The sequence below is a fragment of the Necator americanus genome, chromosome II (assembly GCF_031761385.1).
Source record: "Necator americanus strain Aroian chromosome II, whole genome shotgun sequence".
NCBI classification, from domain to species: Eukaryota; Metazoa; Nematoda; class Chromadorea; order Rhabditida; family Ancylostomatidae; genus Necator; species Necator americanus.
Window position 1 is genome coordinate 25,418,864 of NC_087372.1, and position 18,839 is coordinate 25,437,702.

At 43.8% G+C, this 18,839-nt stretch overlaps 5 protein-coding genes across 8 annotated transcripts; 1 reads left to right on the forward strand and 4 right to left on the reverse strand.

Annotated features, from left to right (window-relative positions):
• Positions 1 to 3: 3 nt before the first annotated feature.
• On the reverse strand, positions 4 to 378 carry RB195_019433 (uncharacterized protein; the record flags this gene model as incomplete). Its single annotated transcript, XM_064187271.1, has 1 exon — positions 4 to 378. One exon carries the CDS (start codon positions 376 to 378, stop codon positions 4 to 6), a length of 375 nt encoding a protein of 124 aa, XP_064043152.1.
• A 213-nt stretch (positions 379 to 591) lies between these two features.
• Positions 592 to 1,143, reverse strand: RB195_019434 (uncharacterized protein; the record flags this gene model as incomplete). The annotated part of the gene is made up of 1 exon (XM_064187272.1): positions 592 to 1,143. The coding sequence occupies one exon, from the start codon at positions 1,141 to 1,143 to the stop codon at positions 592 to 594; it is 552 nt and encodes a 183-aa protein (XP_064043153.1).
• Positions 1,144 to 7,185: 6,042 nt separating this feature from the next.
• Positions 7,186 to 11,920, forward strand: RB195_019435 (uncharacterized protein; the record flags this gene model as incomplete). 2 transcript variants are annotated; one of them, XM_064187273.1, is made up of 12 exons in its annotated part: positions 7,186 to 7,227; positions 7,449 to 7,529; positions 7,584 to 7,631; positions 7,794 to 7,931; positions 7,985 to 8,101; positions 8,204 to 8,337; positions 8,399 to 8,526; positions 8,631 to 8,724; positions 8,783 to 8,894; positions 11,534 to 11,647; positions 11,715 to 11,792; positions 11,846 to 11,920. In XM_064187273.1, the coding sequence occupies 12 exons, from the start codon at positions 7,186 to 7,188 to the stop codon at positions 11,918 to 11,920; spliced, it is 1,161 nt and encodes a 386-aa protein (XP_064043154.1). The 2 variants fall into 2 exon arrangements, with proteins under 2 accessions (XP_064043154.1, XP_064043155.1); XM_064187274.1 differs by lacking the exon at positions 7,186 to 7,227 and having other exon boundaries at positions 7,476 to 7,529.
• Positions 11,921 to 13,898: 1,978 nt separating this feature from the next.
• On the reverse strand, positions 13,899 to 15,116 carry RB195_019436 (uncharacterized protein; the record flags this gene model as incomplete). Of its 2 annotated transcripts, none has more annotated exons than XM_064187275.1 (4): positions 13,899 to 13,923; positions 14,656 to 14,717; positions 14,779 to 14,814; positions 15,018 to 15,116. In XM_064187275.1, the coding sequence occupies 4 exons, from the start codon at positions 15,114 to 15,116 to the stop codon at positions 13,899 to 13,901; spliced, it is 222 nt and encodes a 73-aa protein (XP_064043156.1). The 2 variants fall into 2 exon arrangements, with proteins under 2 accessions (XP_064043156.1, XP_064043157.1); XM_064187276.1 differs by having other exon boundaries at positions 14,656 to 14,726.
• Positions 15,117 to 15,542: 426 nt separating this feature from the next.
• Positions 15,543 to 18,835, reverse strand: RB195_019437 (uncharacterized protein; the record flags this gene model as incomplete). 2 transcript variants are annotated; one of them, XM_064187277.1, is made up of 7 exons in its annotated part: positions 15,543 to 15,704; positions 15,767 to 16,202; positions 16,510 to 16,650; positions 18,263 to 18,394; positions 18,458 to 18,527; positions 18,597 to 18,615; positions 18,689 to 18,835. In XM_064187277.1, 7 exons carry the CDS (start codon positions 18,833 to 18,835, stop codon positions 15,543 to 15,545), a joined length of 1,107 nt encoding a protein of 368 aa, XP_064043158.1. The 2 variants fall into 2 exon arrangements, with proteins under 2 accessions (XP_064043158.1, XP_013297035.2); XM_013441581.2 differs by lacking the exons at positions 18,597 to 18,615; positions 18,689 to 18,835 and having other exon boundaries at positions 18,458 to 18,516.
• Positions 18,836 to 18,839: the final 4 nt, after the last annotated feature.

The following is an 18,839-nucleotide window of genomic DNA, read 5'->3' on the forward strand; positions in this document are numbered from 1 at the left end:
GAGTCACAGGCATTTTGTTAAGGAGTTAAATGAAGAAGTGGTCTTAGCGCATCTTTGCTGAACATCTCTCTCGTAGCTGCTGTTGTTCTTCAGCGTACAGCCCAGGTAACAGAACTCATCGACGAGTTCTATCGGTTGTCCGTCCACGCTAATTCCCGTTCGAGGTCTCGAAGAGATCCACATCTGCTTGCATTTATCAGGGCGTAGACGTAGTCCATAGGGTGCAGCCAGCTTCGACACAAGGTTGACAACATGTTGAAGTTTCGTACTGCTTTCCGCAAATATAACAGCATCGTCAGCGTACTCGAGATCGGTCAAAGAGTGTCCTGATGGTGCTAGAATGATATCGGCAGGACACTGATCTATTGTTCTTCGCATAATGTCGTCGATGGCGAAATTGAACAGGATGGGTCCTGCCACTGCCCTTTGTCTTGTTCCACCTCAAGTGGTGTTGTACATCCGGCTGGTGTTGGAACTGCAGCAGTTCTTCGCTGATTCATGTCATCAAGCAAGCGAACGAACTTTCCTGGTACTCCATCGGCGCGGAGCGCGTTGAGAAGACGGCCTCAGTAAGGAGAGTCGAACGTAGCCTCAAAGTCCAGAAACACTAATTGCAGTGGCTTCGAGTACCGCTGCCATCACTTCGATCACTCTCCTGACGATGAACGCCTGATCAATCGTAGATCGGCCAGAACGAAAGCCAGCTTGCTCGTCGCGCGTTGTTTCTTCGCGATGTTTAATGAGTCGGTCTCTAGGATCCGTGACGGATAACTTCTTGTGGAGGGGAATTATGATAGCGTGTCTCCACGAATCAGGCATCCTTTCGTCAGCCCATATTGAACGGATGATCTTTGTCATCTCACGAATCCCAGACGGAGGGTGATGTTTCAGCATTTCTACGCTAATCCCGTCGTCCCCACCAGATCTTCCATTCTTCATTTTTTGGATACAGACTAGAACCTCCGGCTCGGTCGGTAGCTCCTCGCCAAGGGCATATGTCGGCCTATGAACGTGCTCGAGTTCAGGAGCTGACGGCGTGTCCCAGTTCAGCAAGGTCTTGATGTGGTCCCTCCAAATTGGAAGGGTAGCCACACCGACAGCTACTCCTTTGGCAGTGTTGAGGACAGGAGAACATCTTTTCATTTTGCCGCTATACTATTTCAGTAAAGCATAGGGTTTCCGCGGGTTCTTGTCCTCCCACGCCTTTTCCCCCGCCTTGGCAGGTCTGGAGGACGAAAAATGCTGAACGAATTTCCATCAACATTCCATTTACATTCCTTTGGATTCCAAGCTGGCATCTGTTTAAGCCTTCCACGACGAACTCAATGCGTTGAGGTCTAGAACACCAAGCCAGCAGGTGGTCATTTTCGGAATCGACGCAAATGCGAAGATGGGACTCGAACAGCAACCAACAACGACAACACCTTTTTGCAATGTATAGGAATCTTTCGCCATGTAACAGTGCGGGTTATATAGCTCGTACGTTCCCAATGCGTACACTCGAACGCCTGATTACGTTTAGTTAAACGCAGGGCCACCACGTGCAGGTGGCAATCAGACTCGTATACGCGGCCCCAGGGTCAGAGGTATTTCGCACATCATATCCTGTCGATATCATTTGGTTGACCAAGACTTGAATTTGATCAAAAACAGCTGAACAACTATCTACGGAGTTGTTTGCTGGTCTCATATTAACAAGTTTTTGGCTTATTTGAGACTTATTTGTGGTATGTTTCCTGCAATGTTTTTATGATCCAGTTGTAGTTTTCTGGAATTAGTTTTATGCCTTCTATGGCAGTCTGAGCTCTGCCTCTCAAGCTTTCTTTGAGTAGCCGTATTTTTTTCTATACCATCTAGCTCTTTCCTTTCGTGAACTATTGTCTCGAAAATCGTTCAGTTTTCGCCGAACTCTTCAGCATCTTCGTGAAATTTCGGTAGAGATGCTTGGGGAGAATTAATTGATCGATAACAGAAATTTTCTGTTTGATTCTGTTCCGAATCGACTGAATTTTGCGACCCTGATTGAAGTGCTCGGTTCACTCTCATTATGGTTGTTATTTTGTTTGCCGTCATCATTTTGTGTGATTTGGTTTTCTACCTCATGTGAATTTCGGTTTTCACCCCCAGTACAGAGAGTAGTTTTACAACATTTTGTCCAAAATGTATCTGCTTTCGTCTAATCGAGCAGTTAGCATAAATATAAGGCCATTCGCCCCTGCAATCGCTTTTTGCAACCAAGATTCATCCTCAATTCGCTCTATTTCGAGCATTAAATCTTTCTTCTCGGATTCATTTTTGCAATTTCTATGCTCGTCTCTTATTTCATTATATTATATGATTCGAACCTCCGATCGATCGTGCAGGAAGCACGATCGATCGGAGGTTCGAATCTGCCCTAGTACTCACCATGTCCATCATCCCTCCGGGGTCGATAAATTGGTACCATACTTGTCTGGGAGGATAAAAACACTGAATTGATCCATCGGCTAACCACCGCAAGTCATTGTATAGGCAAGTTACACGTTCGTGAACCTCAAACGATTCAGAATTGAAGCGAACGTGGGGGCGCATCCCAAGCGGGTTGATTAACGCCAGAATTTTTATCCTTTATACTTTACCAGCCTGAACGTCCGGCCAAAGCCGGACTTCAGGCTTGTCTTGGTGTTTGTTTCGCTCGCCTTCACCGATCAATAAGAAATAACAGAAATGACAGTAGCGACTTTTTTTGAAAAATTATAATTGCTGTTTTCTAGCAACGCTTTCTTCAAATTTTTTTACCCGAAAATTTAAGCATAGATGAAAGATTTTATGGTTTCTCCCAGCATGAGGAGATATGTTGGGAAATACATATGCGAAGGAACCACAGAAACCCATTCTACCGCGTTGTGGATCTCGCGCACCAATCCGACGCAGTGAAACCCGTCTCTTCCCTCTCTATAGCTTTATGGCACCGGCGCATCATTTCGACCCCGTGGGACCAGTCTCACCCCATTTTACAGCTATCCGACTCCGGGGCACAAATTCGACGCAATAGGACCCGTCTCACCCAATTTTACCGCGTTGAGGCTCTAGCGCACCAAACCGACGCCATAGTATCCCTCTCCCTCTCTTTTTGGAATTTCTTGACTGAGACACACACATACACAGACGTACACACGTGACAGAATAAGCCCGTTATTATACAGCATGACAGTTTGCAAATTTGGGAGCATACATTAACATAAAAGTTTATTTACCCTCACTAACATATGAGAGAAACTAACTTGCCTTATCAAAGCCAACATAGATGACTACATAGCTTTGGGCGATGGTGAAAAGATAGAGTGTTTGCCTATCAGGTGCACGTCGATAGTTCAGCACCTCACCGGTAAAGAGTTTTGCATCATTATGGAGTACTTTCGTGACACAGAGACAAAAACACACACACACACACACACATACATACATACACACACACACACACACACACACACACACACACACACACACACACACACACACACACACACACACACACACACACACACACGGAATAAGCGCGTTATTACATAGCATGATACTCGTTTCTTATTTCATTGCATAATCTTTGCAGATTTTCTCTGCCTTCTCTGGCCTGTCTAATACCGCTTTGTGCGAGGGTAATTCCTGACCTACATTTGTCGTAATTTTATTCGTTTGCAGTACGATAGTCTGCTTTTGTTGTGGACTCCTTGTATCTGGAGACAAGATTTTTGAGCGTTGGTGCGCTCAACACGATTGGTATTTTGTGGAAATGAAGAGCCATATCTTTTTTGTTGACTAGACTTTCCAAAATTACCTCTGCTGTGATTAGTCAGAGATTTAGCTCCAGATGCTGTGTACGGAAGAAAATTACTCACAACTGAGGTGAGTTACTCTGATTTATTTCAGAGATTTAGCTCCAGGTACTTTGTACGGGAGCGTTCCCAAAATTGAGATGGATCAATTGATTCTACGCCTTTGACCCTTGTGCTCTTTATTAATGAGCGAGTCTCTTTGCCTGGCCTCAGAGATATCACTCTTTGACGCTGGAGTATTGGTTTGTTTTAGCCGGTGCACAAGACTAGAGCGGGTGACTAGAGGTTTAGGGTTTTAGTATCCCAATTGAACAGACCGTCGGTGGCGCAGTGGAATATATTTACTATAGAGTAGAGACGACGGCGCCGTACCAACCAAGGCGTAGATGTTAGAGCACACCAAGCAACGGCTATAATAAGCGGGCCACGCCCACAAACTACTTGAGTTGCAGTGAGGTCACGATAAGTGACCACTGTCGCTAGATGATAATACCAATGGACAATTTGTGCATCTGAGAATGGTTAAAACTTCGGGACAAGTGGTTGTCGGATGGGGAGAGGTCTGCAGAACAGGATGAATGGTGCACCATCTCTCAACTCAGAGCCCCAAGTTGGCGGCGAGAGGGGGAAGTGGTATGTGGTCGTGCCTTATCCACTCTATTCCACAGGCCTCGCTTCATCAGCCTACCACTTGTTTTGGGCTCTGCCGGCAGTCCCTGAAGTGAAAACTGCTCAATTCTTTCACTGATCTCGAATTAGCTGTTGATTTAAAGGAGGCGATGGTACGATCCCGTATAGAAATGTGATACAGCAGTGACATCAGAAACTTTTCACTGACGATGATGTGATCATTTCCATTATAGTATCCTGCATAAACTATTCCCACAATCAACGTAGAGAAGAGACTTCTGAAATTGCGAATGGGTGATCTTAGTCGCCGCGAGCTTTCTTCTGGGCATTGAAATCACCAACGACGACTTTGTAGAAGGTACGATCTCCTCTGTAAAACTTCTTCACGTCCATATAAAAAGGCTTCGACTCCATTTTCATCGTAACTTGATGTCGAGAACCTATGCGATGGTGATAGTCAAAGCTGGCGTTGAATTGCATCTTCTCATTTGCAGACAGGGGTCGCCAGTTGTTCGAAAGAATCCACGTTGATTGTCACACTCGTGTTGACGACGGGGACACTACCAATTTCTCTACCGTTGCATTCTCCCAGGAACAGTTCTTCTCCACTGTCACATATGGCATTTTGTGGGTGGCGTCCATTCGTCTCCATCAGTCCAATGAATTACTACTTAATTTTCCTTGCTCACACCATCTGATCTTCAATGACCACTTCCGATGCGAGCGCACGTCCTTTGTATGTAAAAATTATCACGTTAGTCCCATTCCCTGTCGGTGGCCTAGATGACTCAAGCAATCCCGTCCTTCGTAGCGCTGATGTGGCCAGTCCCACAGATTTTTTGGAAGCCCGGTGCATCCTCCCTGATGGACAAAGTGAAGGCGACTCCGGTTGTAGGCTTTCGGCGGGACCAATGAAGGGGTTTCGAGTCAATCCTGGCACAGCGGAAGCAAGGACCTCTTCCTCTGAATCCACCTGAGTCTTAGGGCAAGTGGAAAACTTTGGTCCGTGGTTATCTCCCTATCCGCTACCTGGGACTTCTGCTTATTTGCGAGCTGCTCTCCACCCTATAAATGTGACATCGTCACTGTATTGCGCCACCTACACCACGACTCGATGTCATTGGAAGAGTCTGCCAAGAACACCGTTGGAGAAGACAGCTCCAAAATCCAAATATGTATTTCGATTATTTCGTTTACTGCAATTGGGAAAGTGAGTGAAGTAATGGTGTTTCCGGCAATAACTTTCTGTCTTGTCACATCAAAAGACCATGATCAAACCCATGAGATGATCACTACAAGAATTAACTATGTCAGCAGCGTCCTGATCCTGATTGTTGCACTCACATCCGCCAGCCAGTTTAAAGGCACCACCCCACGAAACTGAGGTGGTTTCAGGTGGAGTATTCGTATACGGGATCATAGATTATGGAGAGAAGGGTGATTCCGTCCATTTCTTCCTAATTGCCGTAAGAAACGGCCCGGACGATACGGCTTCGAGCGATCCGGCACGCCATTTTCTACAACGAGTTCGATTGGAGCGCGCCAGTCTTGTGCACGCGCCGCATCTTCCGGACCGTTTTTTACGGCAATTAGGAAGAAATGGACCGAATCACTACCTCTCCATAATATACTATCCCGTATAGGAATACTCCACCTGAAATCCGTACCACCTCAGATTCGTGGAGTGATGCCTTTAAATTATAGCTGTCATCCTGCAGAACCGAGCAAGAGCAAGCCACGATATTGCAACACTTTCCCACCTGAATTGATTAAGATTGTAAAGCATAAAATTACTTAGTCTTTACTCATACTGAATGTTTTTGTAATTCAGTTTATTCTTCTCTCTCACAGTACTATCTAAACAAGGATACAACCTTGTAATAGTCAGGTTAGATGAAATCAATGGTTAATGACGTTTCGGCCACTACTCTATAATACTCTACAATCGGATCAAAACGACCTAAAGTTTGGTGCGCACGAAGAGTGGATTATTGAGCGGTTGGGAATGAACATCTCTGAGTCCACTCTGACAACACCGATGAGTAGAACTGGCGAGAAATCAATCGGAAATGCTATCTCCACCGCGCCGGTTACGCAACAGCACCAAGGTTCAAGTGGTTTTGACCCGAGTGTAGTGAATGTGCTCAGTTTTTATCTTTCCTTCTTTAACAAATGGTTGATGTTTTGCTCGTTTGTATGTTATTTGCGAAGGATAGACGCATCAAAGAACCACTACTGACTAATCAAGGACCCAAGAATCAACGATAAGAACAAAAGTTACCGAGATTTTTCGATCAGAAAACGAACATGAAGGGAAGCAAGTACAGGAACTTATCGAGTGACCATAGAACGCCTTCTGAAGGAGAGTCCTTAGAATCTCCTGCGTTATATGCGAAAAGGCCCGAAATGGTGTTTCCAACCGAAAAATAGCCCACGGTAGGGATTTTAATTGATTTTCTTGAGCCGTACCCAAGATTGGTATTTTTCTTTATTAAACAACAGCTAACGTTTCGGCGTTATCGCCTTCGTTAGAGCCTGGAAAATCAAAGCCATCATGATAGGGATGACAAAAGCGACGTAGTGTGCTGCAGCAAACTATCTCCTCAAAGGCAAAACGACTGCATCAGGAAGTAAGTCGTAACTCCTTTACGATGTTATTGCATCAGCGACAAAGCTCTGAATTTTGATAAGAGCTGCGGTCAAAGATCTGAATTCACATACGTAAATCGCTGCGACTCCTATGGCGGTAGAAGAAACCACCGTTGATGATGCATTTGATAAGGTAGTTTTTACGAATCGATGCCGCGGCGCTGGACCAGCGAACGCGCGCGCAATATTTGAATTCGAGCGGGGAGATTTCGCAATAATATTTCGCCGATGTTCTGCCCCGCCTACGTCACATTGTTGTGAGCTCATTTCCATTTTTGTCGTGGGTATAGTCGCTTGACAGTGTTCTCGTTCGCTGCTGGTCAGTGTTGACGGAGTGATTGAAGATCTGTTTAGGTACTAACTGTAACACCTCGAGGAACAATGACTCTCGGAGAGATCCAGGTTAACAACGGAACGGGAAACAAGGAAAACGTGGTCAGTGTTAAGCCTCTACTCATATTCGTCACTTAATAAATCTGGGTGTTGCAGAGTGGCGTCCATGGTAAAGAGGAAAAGCTCCCGCAAGAAGTTACAAAGGTATATCTAGAGGTTTATCGGAAAATTTGGTCAGATATGGAAATGATAGCAAGTTTCACTTCCTCATGTAGAGTCTGACAGTTATAGGACTTGTTGGGGCACAGGGGTTATAATACTTGTTGGAGTTCAAGGTGGCGAGGCAGAGTGTAGTCGCTTTTTTAGATGTCAGTCCATCCAAGTGAACAAGAAGAGCCGCTTCTCATGGAAAATCCTCAACGCTTCGTAATCTTCCCCCTAAAGCACCACGATATCTGGGCATTTTACAAGAAAGCTGTTGCATCATTCTGGACCGTTGAGGAGGTGCGATAAATCGCCTTCAGCGCAATGTTTTTCATTCAATGATGTAGTTCCAGGTTGATCTTGGGAAGGATATGCCTGACTGGGAGAAAATGAATGACAATGAACGTTTCTTTATTTCTCGAGTCCTAGCATTTTTTGCTGCTTCTGATGGCATTGTGAACGAAAATCTAGTTGGTTTGACTACTTATGCTTTTAAAGATCCAGAATGGATGTTAAATGTTATTTTGCTATGCTCATGTATGTATTGCTTGTGTGCTACTCAATTTCTTCAGGTTGAACGTTTCTCTCAAGAAGTGCAGGTTCCGGAGGCCCGTTTCTTCTACGGATTTCAAATTGCAATTGAAAACATCCATTCGGAAATGTACAGTAAACTGATCGAGACCTACATTAGAGACGAGAAAGAAAAGTGCGGCAGAATGTTTTGAATTCTACGTGTTCTACTAGGAGATCTATTCTCTTTTTACCAGAAACCGCTTGTTCAACGCGATTTTTGAGTTCCCATGCATCGCAAAGAAAGCCGATTGGGCGCTGAAATGGATTGCGGACCATGAGGCATGTTTTGCCGAGCGTGTAATTGCTTTTGCAGCAGTGGAAGGTAAGCGGCTTTTCTTGCAGTTCGAGCATTCTTGTTTTTTTTCTGAAGATGTTTTCTGTTCGAATTCGCTCAAGGGTTTACAAGGAATTGGAACCTTTTTGCAGGGATCTTCTTCTCAGGCTCGTTTGCCGCTATTTTTTGGTTGAAGAAGCGCGGCCTCATGCCCGGTTTGACTCACTCGAATGAGCTTATTTCTAGGTCCGTTCAACACCACTTGACTGACTTGTCGATGTTCAGCCATGCATGCTTATTACAGGGATGAAGGGCTTCATCGAGACTTCGCATGCCTTATGTACTCGCACATTAAGAACAAGCTTTCACAGGAACGAATTCATTCGATCATTAAGGATGCTGTAGCAATTGAACAGGTTCAGTCAAATATTCTCGGTACTCATACATGCGGTTGTACTGTTAACTAGTCAAGTAAATTAGGACTATTTGAGTATCTTATAATCCTTTAGGTGTCCTGTTTTAGTTCTTTAAGGCTCACTCATATCTGTAGTTAAAGGCATCACTCCATGAATCTGAGGTGGTACAGATTTCAGGTGGAGTATTCGTATACGGGATGGGAGACCATGGATAGGGGGTGATTCCGTCCATTTCTTCCTAATTGCCGTAAAAAAAAACGGCCCGGAAGATACGGCTTCATTCGTTTCGGCGCATTATTTTCTACAAGGAGTTCGACTGGAGCGCGCCAGCCTTGTGCGGCGCCGCATCTTCCGGGCCGTTTTTCACGGCAATTAGGAAGAAATGGACAGAATCACCCCCCTCTCCATAGTCTCCCATCCCGTATACGAATACTCCACCCGAAATCTGCACCCCTCAGATTCGTGGAGTGATGCCTTTAAGTAGGTATTCATACACATGTAATTAAATTGCACACCCAAACTGTCCTAGTCGCTATCTGATGACAACACAAAAATCGTTCTTCACTGTCAAATTGCTTTCCCATTTGAACATTCATAATATTACAGCTATCACATTGTAGCAATTATTGAAAATAGTGGATTATCAACCCGATTACTAATCTGTTTATAAAACGCCAGGAGAAGCCGCGTCTCAGGCTATTTCCGGTTCTTTTTTTTTCGTTGAAAGTACTACATGGTGTTGCATAGGTATTCCTTTAAAGTAAGCTTGCGTGGAGAACTGTATTTATGTTATCTTGTTATGCCAACGAGGTTTTGGTGAAACTTTATTATTGACCTAACGTTTCGATTTCGTCTTTATCAAAGGCATGAAATGGTTCGAGGTCTTTGATGCTATGCATATCCCATGAAATTCTTCCTCTCTCCTTACTAAGCCTCGATATCATTCTAAGTACATTACGCAAGAAACATAGATGCGATAGTCGGAGCCGGTGCCCCGAAACCCTTCACTTTCGGAAGGGAACAAACTGACGAGTCTCACCCAGTAGCAGCGGGTTCAGGTGAACCATCGTGTTCTTGTAGATTGTCATCTAAGGCGACTGTGATCTACGCACAGTGCAGTATCCAGAAGTGCTGGTGTCTGGATAGTGCTCATGAACTGCATGTGGGACAGTCTTATAGCTCACAGAAGATTACAAAAGGTATAAATTCACCCGTAATTGATAGGGTCTCATTTCTGATATTCATGAATGGTTTCCTGACAGAAGTCCAGAATGCTCTCAAAGCCTTCGTAGCAGATATTTCTTTCTCGTGTGCCAATAGCGTGCACATTATTTCAAACCCATTTTCATCATGTTTCTCATTCTTGTGGCGCCTTGATGGCGTTATCGTGTTTCCTTTTACCAGCAGAATGCTCTTCGCTCATTATACCTGATTACTTCTATCTTTGTGCAATCTCCAGTTTTACCGAATGGACAAACAACTCAACATTCCGATAGAGATTGCCTATCACAGACTCTGTTACAAACAAATTGTCGCTTGATGCTGTAGTGCGGGATGTTCACTTGAGGAATTGCAGACGAAGTGGGCGCACAGGGAAATTCTACCTCCATGTGGGGTCATCGTCAAGTCAGTGCTTTTGGAGTTCTTGGGTAGTGTACTTAGAGTGATATTGAGGTTTAGCAGGGAGAGAGGACACGTTTGATGGGATATGCATAGCACCAGAGACCTAAAACCATTTTCAGACGGGAAATTTGGGAACGAAACTGTCGAGCCATACAAGATCCCCAGTACGATGCAAACCCAACGTTGCTTAACTGGCGAGATCGGACAAGATGGCGCGTTTTCAATGTAGTGTGGTCGTAAGCGGGTGTAACGCAGTCAGGATAAATTGGCACCAGACTTGTCTTGTAGGATAAAAACGTTGACTTGATATATCGGCTAGCCCCACAAGTCATTATATGCGCCAGATACGTGTTCATAAAATTCAGACGATTCTGTGCTGAAGTGAATGCGTTGGCGCATCCCCAGCGAATTGACTAACGCCAGACATTTTAATGCAAAAATCGATCATGAACGTTTGAGTGAGAAGAACGTTGCGAGTATTTGTGTGGAGTGGAAACATATAAGTATATCCTCCTTCATATCAGAGAAGTGATGTGGATCGCGCGGGGAAGGATCTAATGATCAAAAATCTTGGCAGAAAAGATGAGATAGTTGATATGGTCGCCAGTCATCCAAGAAGACGCTGTTCACAGACTCTGTCTTTGTTATCGTTTATTAACATGGAGACAAGTTTTCAGTAGGTAATATATAGAAGATGAAAATTTGCAGTCATGATAAAATTAATTATTATTTGATTTGGAAGTTCAATTCGTCAAGGGACATCCGCGCGTTTCATGTTTTGATCCACTGGGTGATATATAATTGATTGATAAATTATCGCTCCCTTTTCGCTCTTGAAATTTATGGTCGATGTGATACGTGATGTATTAACATTCATCGTGCTGACATGGTCATGAGACGGTAGAAACTGAATCGATGTCCTCTGGATATGCGAGTAATTACTAAATTAATTTTTGCTCCACACAAGTGAGGAGCTAAAAAAGAAGATCTACCCAACATGAAATCTTTGCTTCTAGGAATTTTTGACCGAGTCTCTGCCAGTGGACATGATTGGAATGAATTGTCGTCTAATGTCGCAGTATATTGAATTCGTCGCCGATCATTTGCTGGTCGAGTTAGGTTGTGAGAAGGTTAGTACTTGTTCAGTTACGAGTTTTACTCTAGTTCTGCAGCTGAATAGTGCTGTGACCTTTGCAGTTGTACAAGTCGAAGAATCCATTTGACTTCATGGAAAACATCTCAATAGATGGGAAAACCAATTTCTTTGAAAAGAAGGTGGGCAAAATTGTGCGTTGTTTGCGTCTCCATTTGGAAGTCTTTCGCTTAAGGTTTCCGAGTACCAACGACCTGGAGTCTTGGCAAGCGAAGGCGAGCGTCAGTTCCAACTTGATGCCGATTTCTAAGCACGTCATTCCACTTATGTCTTATCGCAAACACTCCAGTGTCTCGACTCTCGTTCCTCTCATTTCAGGCAGTTTGTCAATTCATTCACGATACCATGCGGTTTTCGTAATTGTTTTTTTTAAACTAGAACTTAACACTCTTTTAGTTCCTGAGATCTCACTACTCGGCTAAGTTATATGTTGTGCGAGTTGCTATATTTACTACAGAATCTTGTACAGGCGATAATCTAGTTTTTTTTTTTTAAGTCAGCATCTTGCATCCGTAATAAATTGCTCTTTAGTATCAATTTCCCGTGTTCACATGATATCTTATTGGCTTGGGGAAAGCAAAAGAAATTTTGCACAAAATTGTGTCACCTCATTTTCCAGCTTCGATGTTTGGGCGTCTGCGTGCAGTTAATATTTGCTCGCAAACAAGATTCGCTTATACGCGAAGATGATGGTTGAATCGCTTACTGAGTATGAACAGAGTTAACGCTGTCACGCAACATCCGAATGTCATGCGATAGTGGACGTCCAAACAGTCGATCACAGTGCTCGATTGCATTCCCACTCTCTGCCACACATATTCCTTTCGAACCCAAGAACTAGCGTAGCGTTCGCTTTCTATAGCGTATACTAACCTTTATAGATTTCAGCAACGTAGTTTACTTCTCCAGGTGTTGTTCAGAATGTTTTAATCCCAATACTATACCATCTGTTTACGAATATAACATTGTCTCATTTCGTTTATAAGTATTCTAGTTTTTCATGAAGCATAAAGATATCCTTCCTGTAGATGCCTTTTGATTCTGGGGCTTGTCGTGGATATGTTCTTTAAAATCCTACAGACCGACATGTTCTTGACGTACTTAAAACATCAAGTGCCTCTCCACTCACAAAGATAATTTATTGAGATATTTCGCTGCCTTGCAACCGCTGCATTCACTGCATTTATCACTCGACTTAATTCCACTGGCCAGCCAGATGTGGGATTCCTAAACATCGCTCTCAGAACTGGTCCACGTGAGAAAAAATAAGTGCCTGTCTAGCATGTGCGGCGCTACCGGCGCTGAACATGGCAAAACGTAAGGACGTTTTCGTTGTGACAGTGACAAATTGTAACGAGGCAACATAAAATTTTCAAGCAGAACCACATGACCTGTTAACTCCTTTCGGTGCTCTTCACCGTAGTTCTGTGAAGGAGGTTCTGCAGTTTCTACCATAAAGAAAACAGAATATGTAACAATTGATCAGGATAAATGTCACCAACCAATGAAGACACTAAATCCATACAAACAGGATTGTTAGATTACTTTATATTATAGATCCAAGAAAGAGAAGATTGTTGATTGCTAGTTGAGCATCTTATATGAATACAAATTTCTTCCCTCATCCTAACTCAACAAATCATAGAACTAAGTTCGATGTTTGTGCTAAACTGCTTACTGCTTATTTCTGCACTAAATTGTCACTTATGCTTCGCCAGACTTCCCTTCACTGAGAGAATTTTGGTTCACTTTCTGCTCTTACGTGGTGTTTTCAAAAACCTACTTTTTCCCACCCATAAACAACGAAAGTAACGAAGTAATCCAGTGTTAAATCGAAGACCCGCAATCCTTCCACAAGCCTGTAATTCAATGTAACAACACATGGACCACACAGCTTTTATAATGTCTATATTCTTTTTCACTTCTACTTTTGCAGCTATCTCACATATATGCTAATAGTACATTCGATTCCGAACTAGTACCTATTATGCGTCCTTCTTCATGTTGCTTTTGTAACAATCCAACGTATACTAAGCCAACACTGTACACAACAACAATAAGCAAAATAAGCAGTTTATTGTGTTAGCAATATCCCACTATGATACGATAAGAAATGTATGAAACTTTGTACCTTCCTCTGTGAAAAACGAACGGAGAAGACCGGAATTCTACGTGCTACGATGCTGAGCTCCGTATGGCAGTCAATACTTCATACGAACGTATAGCAGTCAGAATGTACCGTTGCAGTACCAACTGAGTGGGAATGATATCGCTTCTCCCTTTGGAGTGGGAAGAGGTGAAGCAAGTAGCAGCACCGCTCTCGCGGTTTCATCGCAAGATCATGAAGATCTACATTTTTCACAGTGTATATACAGGGTGACAGTCAAACCGAATGTGTGCATAAATTTGTGCAGTAAGGGGTGACCTTCATGTTCAACACATTTGAAAGTAAGAGAGGATGCCGCGTTAGGGTGATGAGCAGAGAGTTTAGCTGTTACAAGAAACTGTTATTGTTATTTAAACAATGCCCGAAGTTCCACACAATCCCAGCTCTGTCATTGATTACTTTTTGTGGGATATCTCAAATTATACTTTTGAGACCCAGCAACAATACTGAACTTAGAAGTAAGAATTAAGAAAGAAGTTCGTGCGACAACACCGCCGGTACTACGACGTGTTAGGGAGAATTTCGATATGAGCCCAGTGTGCACAAAATTATGACATATGAAGAAAAACAAATTTTTCTGTATGTTTACCAATTTCCATTTGTGTTCTTTCCATATACAACCACCTTTCCACATACATGCGACATATAATTGAAGAAATGTTTCCCTAACATTTTCTTTTTTTGATATATCCTTAGTTTTTTTTTTTAATTTCTCTACAAAGGGCGGTTTGACTGTCTCACCTGTATGCGCTATGCTACGCACATTCCATGTTCTCCTAAGATTTAAAGCAGTCATGCAGGTATGGTGAACAGCTTACCAGATATTAAAAAAAGGCGGAAGTGACAAGGCAAATGCTTTGACCATTTGGCACTTTGTGCTCTGAGAACACTGGAATTTGCCGCTAAAAGACATTAATGTGAAAATTACCGGAAAATTGTACCTCCAGCAACCTGAAGCCTTTAGATCGGTAGTTGACCTGAAGCAAGTGAATAGGCCGTGCGGTATTTGAGCATTTGGTTATTGTAATGTGGTGGATTGAGGCCAATGAATGGAAATCGAACGACGTTCTCCACTGTAAGCTGCGATCGAGCGTTTGTGGTCTTAGCAAAAGTTGCAGAAACGAAACTTTCGCTACATGACAATTACAAACAACCGTCAAACAGATGTAGATGTCCTTGCATGTTTTTGATTTTTCCTAGCGAATTGCAAAGAAGACGAGTTCGTGGGAATGGTCTGTTGTGATTGGTGTTGGTTGTGGATTGAACGATTGGACACCATTGAACCACGGAACGATTGAACATGGGGCGGGGGCGCTGATCGTTGTGAGGTCGTTGATCTCGTCCTCAAATAGTGCATTTAGAGAGGAGGAAAATCTCTTTAACATATTTATGTATTGTAATTAACTGAACACTTACACTGCTACTTTTCAAACAAAATGGATAGACTGAAAAATGCAAATGAATAAACGAATGAACATATTTCACATAAATAAACAACAGATGACTTTGCAGTAATGAAGTACCCAGATAAGGGACTCTTCATAACCACGTAAACAACACAACACGTTACCATGGGCATATTGCAGATGCAAAATAAGTCGAGAATTCGGATTGAGATTAGAACTCCGAAACAAAAAGGGATTCCAAGCTTCTGCGAATTCTCGATCATTTGACAACGGGAAGCAACACCAATACTCACTTTCAGTTAATCGCGATCAGATCCACTGCGATCACTAGAAGATCTTCGACGTTTTCCGTTTTCCTCAGGACTTCCACTACGACTGCGATCCGACCCACTTCCATCGCGACTGCGCGAACGAGACCTTGAGCGATCCCCGTTGTCCTCCGATGATTTGCTGCGTCCATTCTGAAATTAACATCAGCCAACCATTCAACAGCAGAAATCAAACCATCTAAGCAATCTCTTACCTTTTCAGCTGCTGGGCTAGCACTCCTCGACTTGTCGCGACGAGGAGAAAAACTACGATCTGCGCTTTCCCTCGAAGAACTTCTGGTACGTCGCGCCTTTTTGGGTGATGGGCTGAGCGAAGAATCTCTTTTGTCATCTTTAGGAGAGGCGCTGCGACTTTTTCTCTCAGAAACAGACTCTGTCCGCTTCTCCTCAGAAGGTGATGCAGATCTGCTAGCACTTCTTTCCTTCTTCGGTGTCGGGCTTCTACTTGATGTCTTTTCAGGGGAACTCTTTGGCGACCGCTTATCGCGTTTTGGCGAACGGCTTCGGCGCCTGGAGCGACGCTTCTTATCTGGAGTCCTGCTGCGGCTTCTGGAACGGCTCGAATCACGTCTTCCGCGAGATCGTGTTTTCGGAGAGCCACTGCGGCTACGCGACCGACTGCGTCCTCTCCTTAAATGTAAGAATTAGGAGCGTTCTAGTACAATCAAAAACGAGGTTGGGGTCGAGGGAAGACTCTCACTGGCTTCACTCATCGCTACAGTACACGTGAAGTTGGCAATTGTTAAGCCTCGATCCCACCCTCTAGTTCCACTGTCTTTGCCCGACTATATATCACTGAAGTGGTGCAATTTTAAGCACACACAAGCACAACAAAACTCAAGAAAATCACCGATATCTTCAGCAAACGATGTGAGAGTGGCACCACTTATACCCTATCACATTTGTCTAGTGTACAGGGTCTCAGAAAGGTCATTACCTGGGGCTTCGGCTACGTTTCCGATCCCGGCTTCGAGAACGGGAACGACTGCGGCGTCGACGGTCGCGAGAGCGTGATCGAGATCGATAACGATAGACGTCGCTGCCATGAGGTCGTCCTTTAGCTATTTCCACGAGCACTCTGAAAAAAATCCTTGTTGAATATTCGTATTTCTTGACCACATATAAATTCACCACTGAATATGTTCGTTTACAACCTTAATTTCAAATTCAATTGAATCTCATTTTAATTAGTAATTAAACAACATACGAAGAAAACTAAACCGTTGATCAACCACCCTTAAAACGCATTATTAGCAATTGAAGGCAGCATACCACGAATCTGGGGGTGTACGGATTTCAGGTGGAGTACCCACACACGGGGTCGTAGATTATGGAGACCGGGGCGGTTACGCTCATCTCCCCCTGAATCAGTGCAAGCAGCCGGCCCCTGAATGCTATTTTCTGCGATGCCTTCTATTGCAGCGCGCCACCCTTGCACGCGAGGCCTCCCTTACTGTCTATCGGGGCAGCCCGAATTGATTTTCGACGAGTCGCCGGGCGGAGGCGGCGCAAAGGGTGGAGCGTTGCAATAGATGGCGTCGTGCAAAACAAAACAGCATTCTGGATGCGGCTGTTTGCAGTGGTGCAGGAAGAGATGAACGAAACTACCCCCGTCTCCATAATCTACGACCCCGTATACGGATACTCCACCTGAAATCCGCACCACCTCAGATTCGTGGTATTTTGCCTTCAAGAATCGTCGAGGTCGATGAACGCTGTCGCATCCTATTGTTAGTGTCAAACGCTGAGTGCTGTTATCCTCCTAAGTCTTGCTGAACTTGATTTAACGCTCTTGTTGTGAATTTATTTGGTTGTCCTTTAATACTGTTTAACCATTGATCGCAGCAGTAGTCGAACCTCGCCCAACTGGCAACATATTTAAAAGAAAGCTTAAGTCAATATATAAAATTTCATGTAGTTTTAAATAATGTATAATCTTCTTCTTGCACAAAACCCACTCAAACTCGAGATCTTTTTAGAGCTAAATTTTTCTTTTTTTGTGCAAAAGACATTCCCTTTACAAGCACTTCTAGACCACTTAAACTCTTTTCCTCAGCAACTTGAAACAAACCTCTCACAAAAGACCTTTAATGTTATGCGCTTTTTAACTGTACTTTCGTACATCTGCATTATCTTCAGGTATTTTTAATTATGTGAGTCGTGAGCATCTTGACTTACACATCTACAAAGAGCTGAGGAAGAAGCAGACGTGCGAAATCAAAAGCGATTTTTCTTCATGCTCTGCTGAGCAACATCCACGCGCGCCGCGACACAAATATTGCTTAATTTCAGTGGTACAGATAGAGCCTGAAACAGTCCCCATGTATTTGATTTGGCTTGAGCTATGCAGTAGTAACACCACTCATACAGTTTGCGATGGTCTCACCTCAGACCCAAGCTAGCTTCACTAGTTACCCTTTCAAGCTGGTGGCTCGCGCGGTCCATGGTCAACAAAACCATATGGCCGCAAGGAGAGCTTTGCCGCTCCAGTCTCTACTTACAATTCAGTGCTTCTGTAGCGAAACAGCCATTGCTATTCTGCTGTGGGACATCCAAATGGTGCCTAGTACTGCTCTCTTCAGAACTATGGGTGCCAATGCGAGCGAAGCAAGAACCGAGCGGAGGCTGGTTGTTCTCCATTAGTTTTTCGTTTTCAACTTATCGTAGTCCATACGAAGAAAACTAATTACCTGTCTCCCAAGATAGATCGTCCATTAAGCTCATCCACAGCATCCTCAGCATCTCTTTTACTTTCAAATTCGATGAACGCAAATCCTCTCTTCATTGCTATATCAGTTATCCTTCCATAACCTTGGAAAAATCTGAAACGAAGTTATTAACACACTAAGGAAATCCAATGACTTCGAAGTCTGGGATGATCAAACCTTTCAATGTCGCTCTCACGGGCGCGGAAGGGAAGTCGTCCCAGGTAAACACGTGCCATTCTAGCAGCGTCTGAAGAAAGGCAATATAGATGCAGAAGACAGACGCAAGGTCGTGGCCAAAGTTTGCCGGACTACCCACAAGTAAACAGGGTGCAAAACTAGCATGGGCGCATAGAATCCGTACAAGTCAACAAAAAAACTTCAACAAAAACAAAACCCTGCGACCAAAACCCCAACATGTGCCAGCAACATGAGCAAAATGGCAGGAATACGTATATGTGATGAGCAGCGCGCGGTGTCATGCGACGCGCCCAAGCCTGAAGAAAGAACTCGTCCGTAAATTCGCGCTGCGTCATCAGCTCCCTGTCCTCGTGCCATTCGG